General features: G+C 36.1%; 1 protein-coding gene and 1 long non-coding RNA gene across 3 annotated transcripts in view; one reads left to right on the plus strand and one right to left on the minus strand.

Moving 5' to 3' along the window:
• LOC105432421 (uncharacterized) overlaps positions 1 to 16,924 on the plus strand; it is a 129,006-nt gene that overhangs the window by 27,046 nt on the left and 85,036 nt on the right. The window lies entirely within an intron of this gene.
• Positions 1 to 16,924, minus strand: part of LOC105432420 (uncharacterized) — an 89,279-nt gene that overhangs the window by 1,954 nt on the left and 70,401 nt on the right. The window contains exon 5 of the mRNA XM_011647222.2: positions 14,502 to 14,748. Within this exon, the coding sequence (XP_011645524.2) occupies positions 14,502 to 14,748 (247 nt within the window). The remainder of the gene's footprint in view (positions 1 to 14,501; positions 14,749 to 16,924) is intronic.

Raw genomic sequence — 16,924 nt, forward strand, 5'->3', positions numbered from 1 at the left:
GCATTCGTTAATATCGAAAACCGATTTATTTCGACCTTTCCGGTGGCGTTGGCAATATTTCACCGATGCCGTAATACCGAAACATGGGTGTTTCTCTTTTTTTTCTCTTTTTTTCGTTTTTCCGTAAGATCTAGCAAGTGTGTCTTCGGGAAAAGGTTGCTGTTATTAACCGCATCGGACGCGGATGACTCTTTTAGAAAGTCTCGCGTCGGCGAATGTCGACGGCATGAAATAAAACTTCGATAAAACGAGGCAAGGTAAAAGGAGGAACGCGGCGAAGAATCGCATTAAAGGCGACGTCGCGGCTCCGCGATTAAATTTTCAAGAAAGAAGAAGAGTAGTGGGCACCACTGCAGAAAGGGAGCCAAGCAAACCGGGAGGGGAAAAAGCAAATTACCGGAAGGGCCGTGCCGGTCGTCGTCGGATAACGTTGGCAGGAAGATGCAAAGAACCTCAGCAAAAAGTGCACGATAGTAATTTCCCCGGAACGAGGAAATAATTTGAACGGTTGTGCCTGTGAAGCCTGAAACGAGCGCGAACTCTAGTTATAGTCGTTGTAATTTCGCCCTTCTTTTCGCGGATCATAATTCAGCTCTATACTGCTACTATCTGCACTTTTCTAACGAGATTAACAAGTTTCCAATGTTGCGTTTTAATCGGCTTTACGCATCAGTTAAAGTCGACTTTAAACAGACTTTGCTAATCAATTTACAGATAACCGAAGCAGCGAAAGAATTACTCGAATTATAATGGAAATGAGAAGGATTTTTTACAGGATTTAAGTCAACGACTGGCTTTCGCAGATAATCTCGCAATTTAAAGTTTTTACGCTTGACCCGTTACGGATTCAATTAAATTAAAATGGATGTGCAATATAAACACTGTACAATGTAATGTTTAACATTCTTATTTATATATGAATATATGAATATATATGAAGAATCGATTTTTTTGCACATTACACACACACACAACATTTACCGAACTATATAAGTATAAGAAAAACAAATATAGAAAAATTTTAAATTAAAATTAAAAAATTTATTTGTATGTTTTACTTTCTCATTGTTTTTCCGCTTTTATAAATTCTGCTTTATAATTTTATGCGATACGCGTATAAATCTTTTTAATTTTCCTAATTGTATTTATTTTAACGTCCGATGTGAGTTGGATTTGTTTTATTATTAATAATCGTTCGATATATTGTGACTACTTTCAATGAAATTTTTTTCTCGAATGTTTTCGTTATCACGAAGGAATACCAGTCATTAATTGTTATGGGACATTCGTCTTCGTCCCCCTACTGACATGATAAATCTACTAATACTCAGCGCTGCGTACTTCAACACTCATGGTTCATCAGATTAATAAACTCGTTAGGGGACAAGCGCTTTTATTTATGAAAAAGCAAAAAATGGCATTTGTGACATCAATATATTTACTTGAATAATGAAAAGTCAATTTATCTGTCAAAAATGAGAAAATATCCTTGTTTCTCATAAATTCACACGAAAAAATAAACATGAAATAAAATGATAATCTTGCAAATATTTCTGTTGAATTATTAGCAGGTATTCGATTTTAAAAGTGATATATATGATTTATTTAAATTTTAATTGCTTTAACAAAAAAATTTATTGATCCATTGTTTTCTTTTTGTGCGATATATTTTCGATTAGGCCAAATATTGCGTCCTAAGCTTATATCTCTTTTATAGCTTTCGACGACGTTTCATATCGGCAACAGCCTGGAGGTTTGCCAGAACTGGTAACAACATGCTATTTATTATATTTCGTTATTACATTGGACAAGAGAGCGACTCATAAGATCCCACTTGATCTCAACCTTTTTCATGCCACTGCAAATGACATCACAATCTGCTATAAGTTTTTAATCCAATTAGATATCATTTTATTGCCGCCGATATACGTTTTGTAATATAATATACATGGATGAATACTTTGAATGTTTTCCATCGTAATTTTGATTATAAATCTCTAATTAAATCAATACAATCTTATATCGAATAAAATAGAAGAGCTTATATCACATTGTTACATGTTTTAATTAAAAATTATAACAAAGAAAATAAAAAAAATTTATACTTCTAATTTAAACTTTTTACATATTGGTATTATTCATGTAATGCTTTTGTTTATGTAATTTTATAAATTGTGTATATTATTTAAATTTACGTTGCAGTCTTAATTCATCACTACAGTTGCGATTTTCCTGAATAGAATGTAACTTGGTGTTGTGTGAAAAAGTTTCTCGTGAAAAGAATCTGATTCCAGTGTGCGACGCGTTCGTAAATGCTTGGGCTTTACGGCTGATGGTTTACGACTTTTCGTCGTACGTGTATCGCGACTCGTATTTTCCTCATGTTTTCACTACACGCCATCGGATCTCTTGCTTCGAGCAGCTATCGGTAATAAGTCGGAAAATGTTGTATATATAGAAAATTGAAGATAACTCGAGCGATGCTTTGAAAACAACATTTCCAAAATGTTTTAATTAGTTTTTTAAATTATTATACGTAGCTTAAATTAAAAAAAACTTTGCACTTTTTAAAAATAATATGAGAAAAGAAGGAAAGAAGAGAGGGTGAGAGCGCAGATTTAACCGTTTCTACAAAACGTACTTGGTTTTAACTTTCTTTCTTTCTCACGAGAATAATCTCTGAGATATGTCACAACCTTGTTGATATTAAAACAGGTTAACGTTATTTCAGCAGTAGAGAGAAATTTCAACCAGTTTCATCGATTCCATCATGTCCCTAGTAAAAGCATCAATTTTTAAGAAAGTATATCCAGTAGAAGCGTAAGTTTTCTTCGCATTACCGCCGCGGAGAGCGAACGGATATTACCTTTCCTACTTTCTGAGATACAAGGCGACGTCATCGCGACAGCCACGTCTGCAAATAAACTTTTTATGAGACGGGAACAATAGTCTCATACGTCAGGAATATTCCTGAAACGTGTGAAGTATAATCGAATATTATTTGATAAGCGGAAGAAGTCAAATGTGGAAGAAGAATTTGTCTCGGAATAATTACGGAAATTATGGAGCGATCGCAAATTAACTTTTAATTATGAGAATAACGGCATTTCACATCACGCTCGGGAAATGATCTCATTTGCAATGCCGGATATGGGATATAATTTGTCTCTCCGTCTCTGGCATGTATACATATGCGAGTGCATGTTTAGATGTAAATAGAATATAGGAGAATTATATGTATATATCGAATAGCCATTTGTTTTGCCGACATGTAAACTCCATCATCGGCTTAACTCAGGAATAATGCTTGCTCGTTTGAAAAATTACTTTGTTAACGACACGTTCGCTCTTCTCTCGTCAATCGACCTCCGAGGCACTTCATTCGATGGGTTACCTTCGTTACGGTTCACTTAGCTCGTGGTAAATTGCACCTGTGTGTGCTTAACCCGTTACCCAATTAAACCACAAACCATTGCCCCATTTAATCATTATTGCGTTATAATAGCAAATTAGTCTGCCAAAATTGCAATATTTATAATGTGATAAACGTCTCTATGTAGATTGACGCATACAATTGTGCAATTTACGGATCTATATTTACAAAACAATTAAACATACGAAACATATATATCGGGAAAGATATAATTATAATAATAATTAATAATAATTATTAAGGACAAAAATACCAAAATCAAATGTAATTACAAATATGCTTCAAACTGCCGTGATTTTGTTGCATTTGTAGATCAATCGTTCCCCGCGGACTAACTGTTGCGAGTAACATTTCAAGAAACGCCATCCACTTTAATCTCGTTGTTGACGGCGGAGGAGGACATTGGCGGATACGGTTGTTGACCCGCATCTCCCACGTGACGATGTGCCGAAAGTAGTGGTTGTGCGAACTATTGCTGACCATTGTACCGCTGACTATTGCTTTCGGTACGCCATCACGTGAATTACGTGTCCATCGCCGCATGTCTGCTGTCACGGGGGTAGGTGCGGCGAAAATCACAAGCGAAATTCGTCGTCTCCTAGCAACTTCGCCTAGCGGTGACATTTAGCACGTGTAGAGTCGGTATTTGGCGGATGGCCAATTATTTGTCGGGTCGCATCGAGTCGGAAACGTCGGCTCCCGGAAGCTTGAAATTTCCCCGGTGCCGCAGCGCCGTTAGCGCCGTCCGCCTCCCCTCGAATGTGGCCAAAGGGGGATTGGACGCGCCGCCGTCCCTCTATCATAACGCATTCGACGCCACGTATAACAGATTACAACGTTATACGTTGCTGAATCGCCTAGGTAAACATGTTGAATCAAACGGGCAAGGAAAAGGGGGTTGCCACCAGAGGGGTTGCGACACGTGCGTGAAACAAAAACGAGGATAGCCCCGTTCTTCATCAACGTCACTCGTCAATAGTACTCTTCATAGCAATGTCGACAGCTTGGTGTAATTGCTTTTTTTTCCCACGCAAACCAACTTTTTTTTTCTTCTCAACAGTAGTATTGCTCTTGACTAGTTAAATGAAGCGAAATACTAGCTGTGGATATTTTTTCGTTATTAACTTCAACGGCAATTACGCAACCGTATATTAATTGCCACCAGATCGAATGAGCTTTTCTGCGGCAAAATGCACACAACATTATAATATTTCTGCCTGCAGTTTTATAGATATTACATTTTGCGTAGTCTATTAACGTTTTATCGGCATATGAAATGTTATCTATTAATGCTTTAGCTCTTCATATATTTTCATTTTGTTAAAATCTATGCTTTGAAATGAATAATATTCATCTTTTATTACCTTAATACCGTAATAAAGATATATATCCATATCACGATGAGTACTCTCACAAAGCGTAACGAAACAGAGAATGATAAAAGGTTTTTACGGAATGAAGGATAATGAAAGCAAACAAATGAAGTACTTCGTCATGAATATGTATGATCTAGTTAGTGCTTACAACACGTGATTGTCGTGAAGGATGATCACACCATCAGATAAAGCGGGATATATTGCATCACATTCGCAACGAACTTACTAGTCGATTTTGGACCGTATCTACCGTTTCCTGCTTCGAAATTTGATTTCCATTTCTGATAACTCATTTCCACGTTCAATCAAATTGCCAATCCGCGAGATACTTGAAACCGTTTCGTTCCGATTGTCAAAACATGCAGATTTCACCGCGCATCTCCCACGCGGTTAATACCAAATCTTCTATATATGTATTTTTTCTCTTTCCATCGTAATTTATTGTTTACATTAAATTTTTTACACACACTTTTTTTTAGTATAAAATATATTATAAAATTTTATAAATATTATAATGATGAGTACTAAAATTTTGAAAAAGAAAGAATAATTCAGTTCTCGTTGAGGAAGAACCGACTCAAAGTATTCGTGATGAAGGAAAATATAGAAAAATTAAGATAATCTGTATGTACGAATATCATACGCTTTCGTACTTGCCGGCTCAACCTAATTTGTAACCGATGGAATTAGACTGTCGCGAATTTGCACCTGAACCGATAGTAAAGCAAGACAAAGGATTGGAACTGCGCGAATACCGCAGACGCTATTATTTGCATGCAAATGAAACGTTTATAAGAAAAAATCCCGCTGATTGAAACAGTAAATCAATATAATGATCAAGTCTTGTATCGAAAAAATGTGAAAGTGAATTTTTACGTTTCCGATAGATATTTTATCGAAATCAAAAAGATTGTGCTTTTATATAAAAAGAGTGTACTTAATTTATATTACAAAGAGTCATTGCGAAATATATGCTATTAATATGTTAATTTTTACATTTCCCAGTAAATGCAAGTCTGGCATTATTTATATTCGTATAAATAATCATAAATCAGGATGAATATTAACACGCGATACATAATTGATAGGCATTAATGGATTCATCGTTAATATGATTCTCGTTGATAATTAAGTATGCAGTATGTATTTACTGATTAATATTGATATGGCTATTATGTAGCTTGTAGAATGCAAAATTTAATTCTTTTCATTATCTCTTAATATCCAATACACTTGAAGAGGTATCTTTATTTTAGCATAATAATAGAAACTATAAAATATATTCTTAAACATACAAAGAAATAAAATTTTTCTATCAATTCGATTATTCGTTTCATCAAATTCGTTTTATCAAATCATCTATTTTTGCATTATTTTTCAAAGTACCTACTCTTTTATTCGAAGGAGAAATCAGAAAAATAGAGACTGTAAATTATAAATTGTTGTTTATAATAATTATTTCTTTAACGTTTGGATAATAATTATTTCTTTAACGTTTGGATTTATATACTTCTATCTTGCGTATCTTTCCATAGATGTCTTGACATAGTGTAAGAGTTATTACCCGAGGGTCTGAAAGCCTGACGATGGAAAAGCAAGCGTACGAATAACACTGTATTGCCACGAGTTGTTCAATGGCTCTTATGTGGCTTTGCGCATTCCATACACTGGACACTATCCAGTGGATAGTACGTCAGTTTTCACTGACAAATCGTCGCTGAGTGTATAAGCAACTGTGGATATTTCACCTGAGATTTTTTTTTTAGAGTGCATGCAAAGTACTATGCGAGAAATTTATTTTCGTAATTACGTCCACACGCTTTAATCGCTAGAATATGAAGTCAAATTATCAAATCATCAAATCAAGTGAAATTGTATAGTTCCGTACAGTTGAAAGAGTGTTAATTTTCGGGAGGAATATTTTTCTGCGTGATATTTAATTCGAATTTTATATGTTCATATGACAAACTTTCGAAGCTTTTAGATGCTTTTTGATTTTCGTTTAATATGATATTGGAACGTGTCATTTTCACGATTTTAATTTAGAGAAATCTGAAACTGTTTTATAATTTATTTTACAATCTATATAAAAATTTAAAATCTATATTAAAAATTTGATCGGTCCGACGAAATTCAGTTTGAATTAATAATTAGGAATATAAAACATTCAACAACTCTATTTTTCATATTTTCTGTAACGTTAGATGAGAAATGTGTGGCAAAATATTTAAACAACTTTCCAAAAAGAAACAAATTAATATATATTCATGATATAAATGTTCTATGTCATTTTAGTATACATTTATAACAATTCATTGTGCCGACAATGAATAGTATCTGTTTAAATTATCTTCTATGTGTAAATAAACAGAAAGTTTAAGAGTATAGAAACTTGTCGAAATAATGAGCAAGGGGGCTGTCTTGTTTGTTCTGCTTCTCTTCCGTGCGAGTTAGCAAATTGAGCAACTATGGTGCTCATCGAAGCGTTTCGTATTAGTACACATTTCATCGAGGTATAATGATAAGGCTACATTTCCATGCCTCCCTGCGATGCCCTTACACGGTTTCTCGTCTCGCGACGGTAATTCGAAATTTCAAGTAATTTCCGTCGAGCGTAGATCATTAATAGATACCTTGCGCTCATTCCTCTTTCTTATCATCGTTATTACATTTTGCAATGCACAGCATCGGTGTCGCGGAGCCTAATGTCTCGCGGAAGGAAGGGAGTAACTCTCGCTACCCTCGCATTTCGCTAAAACTTCTCCAATAACAGCATCTCGCGATTTGTAATGTACATAACGATATTGAAATAAGAGGAAACTTCTCGCGAATGTCCAGGAAGAGAAATCCGAAGCTCGGCGAGATGGAGCTTACGTCGCCAACTTACTTACTAATCGAAGCGAATCTCTTCACGGGCGGGGGGACCCCTTCCCCATGCGTCTCCTTTCCTCCTGTAATGCCTTTCCTTCCTCCGGCGTCCAACTTTCTCTTCACACTCTTCCGCCACTTCTTCGTGGCCCTTTCCTCACTTTGCAGACTTCAACATTCGCGCGCACGCCCGGGGGGTGCTTACTTCTTACTATTCCGGGATACCTTCGAGAGCGCGGCTGCGAACTCGCCTCGCATCGATAATGCGAAACGTATATCCTGCCAATGGGGTGGAGGCGAGCCGATTTCTTGCAGGAAAAGGACGAGGGCGGGTTCTCGGAATACGGAGGCGAAAAAAAAGGCGCTGGCTGTCTTCTTACCGGAGACGTATCGAGCTGCAATTCCTTTCCAATTCTGAGGACAGGACGAATCTAAAGAGCCCCGGCAGCCGGAGATGAATATTAACGACTACCTACCGGCACTTTGCTTTCATGGAAATGATTGGACATGGATACAGCGGAATTTCTAATCTGCTCCGTTGTTTATACCGTTCGCTTGAAATTTCCGTAGAGGCACATAGGATATTGAGTTCCCGAGGGTGCAACCCTTTCTGATTATGCAATCAAGTTTTTTCTCTGATTTTCTCGTAGGGTGAAACAGAGATTTCTGGAATATTAAACGAAATATTGAACCAGATTCGATTATTATTCGTGTGACGACAAAGATCTCGTTAACCACAACGTGGAAAATGTAGATTGATCTTCTTGTTCTTCCGCGTATCTCGTTTATTTGTTTCGAATTGTAAACTGAGCTTATTTCTAAAAGCTCTTTCTCTCGTATATATGTGCACCATGTCCAACGCGTTTTGCTTGAGTGAATATGAATGCGATGGAATTTCTAATCTTCTGGCCCCGCCATATTGTCATACCGCGTGCACGTTATTATCGGTATCGATCGTAGAGGGTAGACCGCTTGATTTTCGGGTTGAGCAGACGGTCGATCTCAATGCGGATTATAGACTGCCATACCAATTCCATTACCTCGCTGCGCAGCCGGCCATGCAAATTTTCGTGAGCCAGTAGCGCAACCGGATATGCAAATTCATCGGAAAAAAGGAACTACGGATATGTGCGATTGCTCGATTCGACTCGAAACTCACTACGATTTATGAATTATAATCGCTCCGGGTATATTCTTCTCTTTTATTCGCACACCGATCACCTCTTTCTCCTGTTTCTCTATTTTAAAATTATTCAATCGTACCGATTCACTGTGATTTATTAATCAACATATATCTATAAAAATACTCTTTTATCTTTGGTTTTATATTTAAATATATTTTTAAATTAAAAGTATTATTTGATAATTTTAATTCATTGTTTTTTAAACTCTTAATAATATGAGATGAAAGGTATAATTCAAATTTCGTGATTTTCGTTTAAGAGAAAAAATGATTTGCCATAATTAAAACATAAAAACAAAAAACTTAAAGAATTAAACGTAATAATTTACTTTTTTTAATTTGTATAACAATCTTTCCATTTGAAATAGAATATAAATTTTCAAGAAGTGTATTTTGCTGCTAATTATAAAAATTGTTCTTTCAACTTATTTAATTTTTTTGTTCATAACAATTGAACAATTCTTTTTGTTCACTTTTACGGGTGCTTTATAAATAATTCAAGAACGTACATGCCGTCGCGCACAATTTCCGTTATATTTGCTCGTATCTTCACGGCCGAACAATGTCAACACAGCAACTATTTCGAACTCGGAGATACGAGTCCACTCGTACGTACTACAAGTCGAGCAAATATACTCGCCAACGCATCTCGGATTTGTGATATATAGTCTTGGCTAAAAGTAAGGAATATGTTTGGAAATTGTACGCAAAATTGTGATAAGTCAAATTAAATTTACACATATTTATTAGAAGAGTAAATTGTTTGAATGTGTCATTAATAATTGAACATTTAAAAGAATTGCAAAAATATCCTTTATAGTTTTAAAATTATTCTTATTAAAAAGATGAAGAATGAAATTAACAAGAAAAAAACAATGTAAAGCATCTATACATTTTTTATCTTTCTAAAAGAAATAATTATTATAATTTAGAAAACTGATAAATAAATGTGATTATTTACATTTAATTATAATTTTTTAGATAAGAGAGCTATTCTATTATATAACATTCATTATAGTTCAGTTGAAGAATTTATTATGCTTCCTATAATTTATTAAAGCTTCATACCTTTTTGCGGCAAATTTTTTGAAAAATACTGTATTTATAATCATGTTTTTTAGAAAGTCATTTATAATGAGTTTTTAGGTATGATATAATTTAAGAAATAGATTTTAACAATTAATTCGATATTTTTCATGTTATATTTATAATCGTGATTTAATTGAAAAGTTCAAATAAAATTTGTTTCGATATACGACAATTTCCCTCAGTATAATAATTAATTCTTAAAAGAAGATCGCGTTAAGGCGTGGGAATTTAGTGGGAGTTTTTTGGCTCGTTCTGTCAAGAGGAGGCGACGTCAGCGTCGCATCGATGGTATAAAAGAGGAATGGGTCGCCGTACATTGTACACGGGGGGGGGGGGGGGTGGCGATAGGTGCGATAAACTCGTCCTGGTCCTAATGCCACATTTACGTTCCTTTTAGTACGAAGTAATGGTATCGGCTGGGAGTAGGCACCGACGCCGTCGGCGTAGATGAAATCCCCGATTCCGCCGAGGGCGATATAGCCTAGTTGCAGTTTTATCGCGCCTCTTCGTACGGATATCGAGCGATTTCGGGCCCGTGAAATCTCCCGTAAACGTAACAACGTAAATCGTAAACGCGAATCCCTCATTCGCTCCTCCGCGAGAGCGCATTTCCGGGAGCCGCCGCTTCCCGAAGGAACTATCCACTTGCTCGTAAACGATTCGCCCTCGTCTTCGCGATCTACGATAGCTTCTGAGATAGATTTTTCCTCCCTCGGTGTGTATTCAGGGCGAAGGTTTCGACCCGATGATTCCGCGAGTTGATCTTCGATTAGCGGCGGCGAGAGTGTGTGCTCCGATACGGATTGAATTTACCAGCAACGATTTCTCCGGGACACAGGATATCGACATAAATTTATTTAATAGTTCCTTCGGGAAGAGAGGTGGGGAAGATAAATCTTATTTCTGGCGGTGAGAAACTTTTAGGTATATTCTTCGTCTTCGTAACTTTACGCTGTACCGTTCTCGAGGTTATTCTTTTGCATTATACATAGTCATTTTACGCTGACATCGCCATTTCTTTGTTCATCGGATTTTAATACTTCTTAAATACGTGGAACACGATGGAATCGTGTATGTGAGTGAAACGAATACAAGCTGACTCTAAAGTGTCGTCATAAATTATATCACTTACAAATAAATATCGCTTGTACGTACGTACACATAAACACGCGATAGTACACTGGTGACACGTTAATAAAACCGGAGCGTTAATTGCTGAATTCCTCATTGATTAATAGCGCCGGAGAGTTCGGAGGAGGGCAGGACCTAAGTGAGCCGACAATTTCAGAGGCAAGAGAAATAGCCGGTCTCTGCATCGCGAGTCTTTACACCGCGGAAATAACCCTGAGTCATAATCGCGTTGTTCTTATTTTATTATTTAATATTCCCCGCGCGCGATATTATCGCGCGATAAAACGATGCGCTGCCACCGAGATATTTCATTCGCGTCGGAGTTTTAATTAATACTCAAACACTCTTGGATATATTTTACATAAAAATGGCTCTGCAAAGTCTCGTCTGTTATGCGGATAAATAGGCGTTGACAGCGCGATCGATATCGGCCAACAAGCGATTTCAATTACATTTTGTTACCTCTTGTAATGAGGCGCAGTTTAATCATCGTTGAATTACGCGAACGTGGGGGTATCCCGCCGTACCTGTGTTTGTGTAAATTGCTGCTACCGACATTGTGATAAATGTGTACGCCACACGCGCTGATACGATGGCACTCTTGCTATTAACGATCTTTATGGTGTCAATCAAATAACTTGGTAACTCGGCCTTACCTCCCCCCCCCCCTCCTCCTCTACCCCGCCGTCATTGATTAATGGTTCGCGGCGAAGGATCTTCAGAAAGTTTTGTTACTTCATGTGCGTGGAGAGAATATGGTGTGTGTAACACAGCACCACCATCTCGCTACAATCCTCTACTTATAAACCGCTTGGTAATTTAAAAATCTTTAGAAAAATACTGCAGTCTTTTATCAACCTTAAGTAAATCTTTCCCGAGGACGACAAGAAGGATGCCCTAGAAAATCTACATCCTGCAAACTTCCTATCGCCGACACGCCACTTTTCTAGAAGCATTCTTATCGCTGCGACTGATAATCGCAAGATGCAACGTGTGTAACACGTGAGTTATCTGGCTTTAATTAAAAGCGGTATGATGAATGATGATCAACATAGTCCTATCGCACAAGTAAAACTCTTAGTGGAGCTCCAATGTCAGTTTTATGTTATTTATTGCTTTATTACATAAAGCCGTGGAGATCGCTGACCCTTGCGTCCGCAGCGAGAGACATCCCCATGAGTCACCCTCCCACTACCGAAGGGGGACGAATTTGTTTTAGTAACGGAGTTTACGTGCGATTGCATGCGCGACGGGGGTTGGGAATGAGACACGCATTAAATCGGAGTGACAGGCGAGTCACGTGGAGTGACGCGATCGGAAAGACGGATGCGAGACCATTTTCAGTACTGGATAACGGCTATATTTTTTCAGCTGGAATAACCATAGCTTTATGGTTCCTCGGCAACCGACTGATACGACTGCGAAGAGCATATAACTGTCGTTGAGCAGCATGATTCACGTGAAAGATTGCACATGGTTCGATACGTTCATGGGGTCGCGGACCCATAAATGTTATTGTCGCTGTTAGCCTTATTACACTTGGTTCCAGGAAGATTCCTCCTAAGAATCGCCACGTTTTGTTGCTCGCAGAATCGTCTCTCGCAAAATTGCATTCGACTATCGAGATTGAATATTCGCCATGAGAACTACGATGGGGGAAAAAGTCATATATTGGGTTTTATAAGACGCTTACAAATCAAAACAATGTGCAGAGCTGAATTTGCGATATCTGTTACTATACGCATATCTCATATCTGTGAGTTGCCATTGCAATCAAATGTGCTTTTCATTTCATCTCTTGAATATATCAGATTCAGTGATTTTGTACTTGATAGAAGTCTCTATATTGCTAGACAAAGGATAAAAAAATGATAGATTTCGTGTCTCAAAGAGCGAACTGTGTGACTCGACTTTCATTGTTGCATACAGAAAGAATATTTACTGTTCGCAACGTTCTAGTTAGCTTGATCAATGAACTTCGTTCAGTTCAATAATATCGCACAACTTGCATAAGTACGCTTGACAGCTAGCAATCGCAGCAGATATATCGAACTAATGTTCGTTCTAGTTTCGTGTTGTTGAGCGACGTGAGTCATGTGAATGATTGCACATGACCCGATTCATGAGATCGCGGATTCATAAATGTTATTATTGTTGTTAGCCTTATTATACTTGCTTTCAAAAAGATTTCTTTTAAGAATTGTCACATTTTGTTGCTCGCAGAATCGTATTTCGCGAAATTGCATACGACTCTTGAAATTGAATATTCACCATAAAAATTATGACGAAGAGGAAAATCGTATACTAGATTTTATAAGACGCCTGCAAATCAAAACAATATGCAGAGTTAAACTTGCCATATTTATATTATACATATCTTTGAATTGCCACTGCATGTTGCAAATCAAATGCGCTTTTTGTCTCTTGAATGCATTAAATTTAATAATTCAGTATTTAGTAGAAGTCTATATTGCTAGATGAAAGAATAAAACAATGACAGATTTCGTGCCTTAAAGAGCAAACTATGACTCGATCGATTCACTGTTGCATGAGAAAAAGTATTCACACCTATTTGTATCGTTCTACTTAACTTGATTAATGAACTTTGTTGAATTCAATAATATCGCGCAATTTGTTTAAGTATACTCGACAGTCACTAATCGCAGCAGATATATCGAACTAATGTTCGCTCTATTTTCACGATTCCCTACTGTTAATGATCGTATTACTATCTCGATGCTGAATTGATTCGGCTATTTGGGATAACTGAACGCCAATATACGACTCGGAAAGTATTTTCACTATTGTGACAGACTTTCTGTTTATCGTTACTCCTCATTTCCCCCTTGAAAAACATCGGTTTTCATAGAAACACTCTTGTAAGTCGAACTTACATATTCGTTACAAGTTTGATGATAGCTATTTATCCGCTTGCGATCGCAGAGTATCTCGGAAACTTTCTAGAAAGATATACAAAGAAAATAAAAAAAAGAATCATCTACAGTCGGCGTCTGTATAGTGTTCATAGTTTTCTGCATGACATATTATCACATCGCAGAACTGGAACGATAAGATCGTTCACACAATTTCTCAGGAATTTCAACATTAAAGTACAGCGATAAATCAGTGTATTACAAAGAAATAATTACTTTAGTACTTGATATTTCCAGATTTAATATGATATTGATTAATTATAGTTATAGCTTTCTTGATAAAACTTAGAAATATGATTATATTATTGTAAATGTGTAGACTAAGTAATCGGAATATCGAGAAAATAATAGAACTTTGTATAGAAAAAGAAACATAAAATATTGTTTTTTCTGAGCAAAAGATAGTTTTCAAAAATGATAAAGGTGATAAAGGTTTTCTTAAGAGAAGAACAGAATAAAAGAATATAGCAAAATCGATGAGTACTTACGGTGTCCATATGGTGGTGATTCGCCGGTGATCGATGCGATACGCGGCATGTCTTCGGTAATTTCGATGTCCACGGATTTTCGATAAATGTCTGCAATGAAGGCCGTGCAGCGCAAGTGTAGGTGTCTTTTCTCTTGAAACATACTGTTCGTCACTTTAAACTCGATAAAAGATTTTGCAGACTTTGTGTTGTTTTCGTGATTATCTTCAGAATGCCATATTTTGTATTGCATATTGTCTTCCATGATCTGAAAGAAATCACAAGCGATATAAAAATGTATGTATTTTCTGAAAATGTCTTTAATGGCACATATAACAATAACAATAACAAAATTTCTAAATTTTATTCTTCATTTTTTATTCTTCTCCTTTTTTCAGCTCATATTTAAATCTTTCTTCATTACGTAGATGCTTTATTAGACTTGATGCTTTTAACGATATAAAATTTTAAAGCAAAATTTGAACTTTTATTTCCGAATTTTACATATGGTACATGTCTTTCTGTAATAAGTACACAATTTGAAAGGTTACTTTGTTGTTGTACATAATTTAACTGAGCTTTAACAAGCATCCACATCTCAAATAATTAATAAGTCGCGTTTAGTGCTTAAGGAAAGTCCTTTCATCGCTTATTCTATGTAACTGCGCGAGTATCGAAATATCTTCCACATTTACTATCGTGTTCCACAAAGAGAATTATTATTGCTGCTTGCTAAAGATATCACGCGGTTACGTTGCTCTTAATGCAGATGAAGCTTGCCTTTTGTCTTACTCATCTAGCTGCGTCCTTTGTCTTCTTGTGAACGGGAATAAGATGAAAAAAAAAAAAGCAATGGAGTTGGTAGAGCCGAGTCGCTCAGCGTTATTACTTCGAGGAACAAACGTGGATGCGTATCGAGTTTAGCTACAGTAACGTGATTCTATGTGATACGTGCACTATAAAATTTCATGGACTATAAAGTTAGCGTCGACACACAGGCTCCTCTCGAGAGTTACGCTTTTGACTTTTTATATATACTTTTTCAGGTATATTGTAAAGAATGGCAGTTTGTTAACATTTCAAAATATTTTCGCGTTTCATCAATTTACACTAAAAGCACGCTGTTTGTGATATATGGATATTTTTTTTATCGAAAATAACAGTAACACGTTTCAATTATTTATGTAAATACAAGAGTAAATAATAGAAATTAAAAAAATCTGAATTTAATATTTTATATATTATATAAATATATTATATTTAATATTTTATATAATAATGTAATTCCAATGATAATATATATAAAATAAAATATAAATACAAAGCAGTGATATATTCACAAATAAGTAAATAATGATTACTTTTCACAGACGGCTAAAATAATTAAAAATGTACGGCTTAAAAAAATTTTTAGTATCATTCTCGAACTGATATATATCAATGTCAACCGCGTTGTAGTAGAGATATAAATGTGTCACGTGATCTGTAATAAATACACATGAAGGGACCTTATTTTATATACAACCGAGACTACTTTCAAGAAGAATATATGACCGAGAAGAAACGAATTTGTCTTCGATCGTCCGCTACGTTACGAAAGAACAAGAATACCCGGAGAACTCCGAAGGCGACGTTATCATTTGTAGAACAAACAAGGACATACATCATGTCCGCGGGCGTACAGTGTCACGTGCGGATACAGGCTACATCCATAAAGCATAAAGCATAAAGCTGATGCCATCACAGATGCCATCTTCTCTCACACCTTCTTTTTTCCTTTTCTATATGTCACAAGAGTGGAATTCTTGCGTAGCTTCTTTACGCGTAGCTTCGAGTCTAAAGTGCATTAACGTGCAATCTTCATATCTCCGAAAGCGGATTTTGATAACATTATTCGTGCAGGTGTGTCCTGAAAGTGAAGGATTGATTGACACATTGATGGCGCTAGAGTTTCAGTTGCGGCTTGCTTTCGCCTCCCTTATTGTCCTTGCGAACGTAATATTCTCTGCTTGCTATGCGTACATTTTCAGCATATACATTCCTACGATGCACTGTAGATCTTGTGTTCCACAATAAAGCTACTATATTTGTCTCCATATCTGGGAGCGTATGTGGATGGAATCTAATATTGCGTGTAGCAACTAAATTTACGCGATTGTATACATGACTTCGGGAACATATAAAATACATAGTTTATTGAGCAGATTGTCGAAATTTACTTAGAAAGACTTGAGAATCCAGAACTATTTACTAATTTATAAATTTAAAATTTGCAAAATTTCACTACAGTTTTCACTACAGTTTTCTGTACAAAATATGTTGCAGAACAATATCTCTTTATTTCTTCTTTTAGCGGTTATATTAGATTTCATTATTTTATTTAATAGTTATACACGTACATACATCTATATAATTTACGATGCAACAGTTTTGCAAATATTTCC

Source organism: Pogonomyrmex barbatus, unplaced genomic scaffold, assembly GCF_055798465.1.
Source record: "Pogonomyrmex barbatus isolate J1 unplaced genomic scaffold, ASM5579846v1 scaffold1, whole genome shotgun sequence".
Lineage (NCBI taxonomy): Eukaryota > Metazoa > Arthropoda > Insecta > Hymenoptera > Formicidae > Pogonomyrmex > Pogonomyrmex barbatus.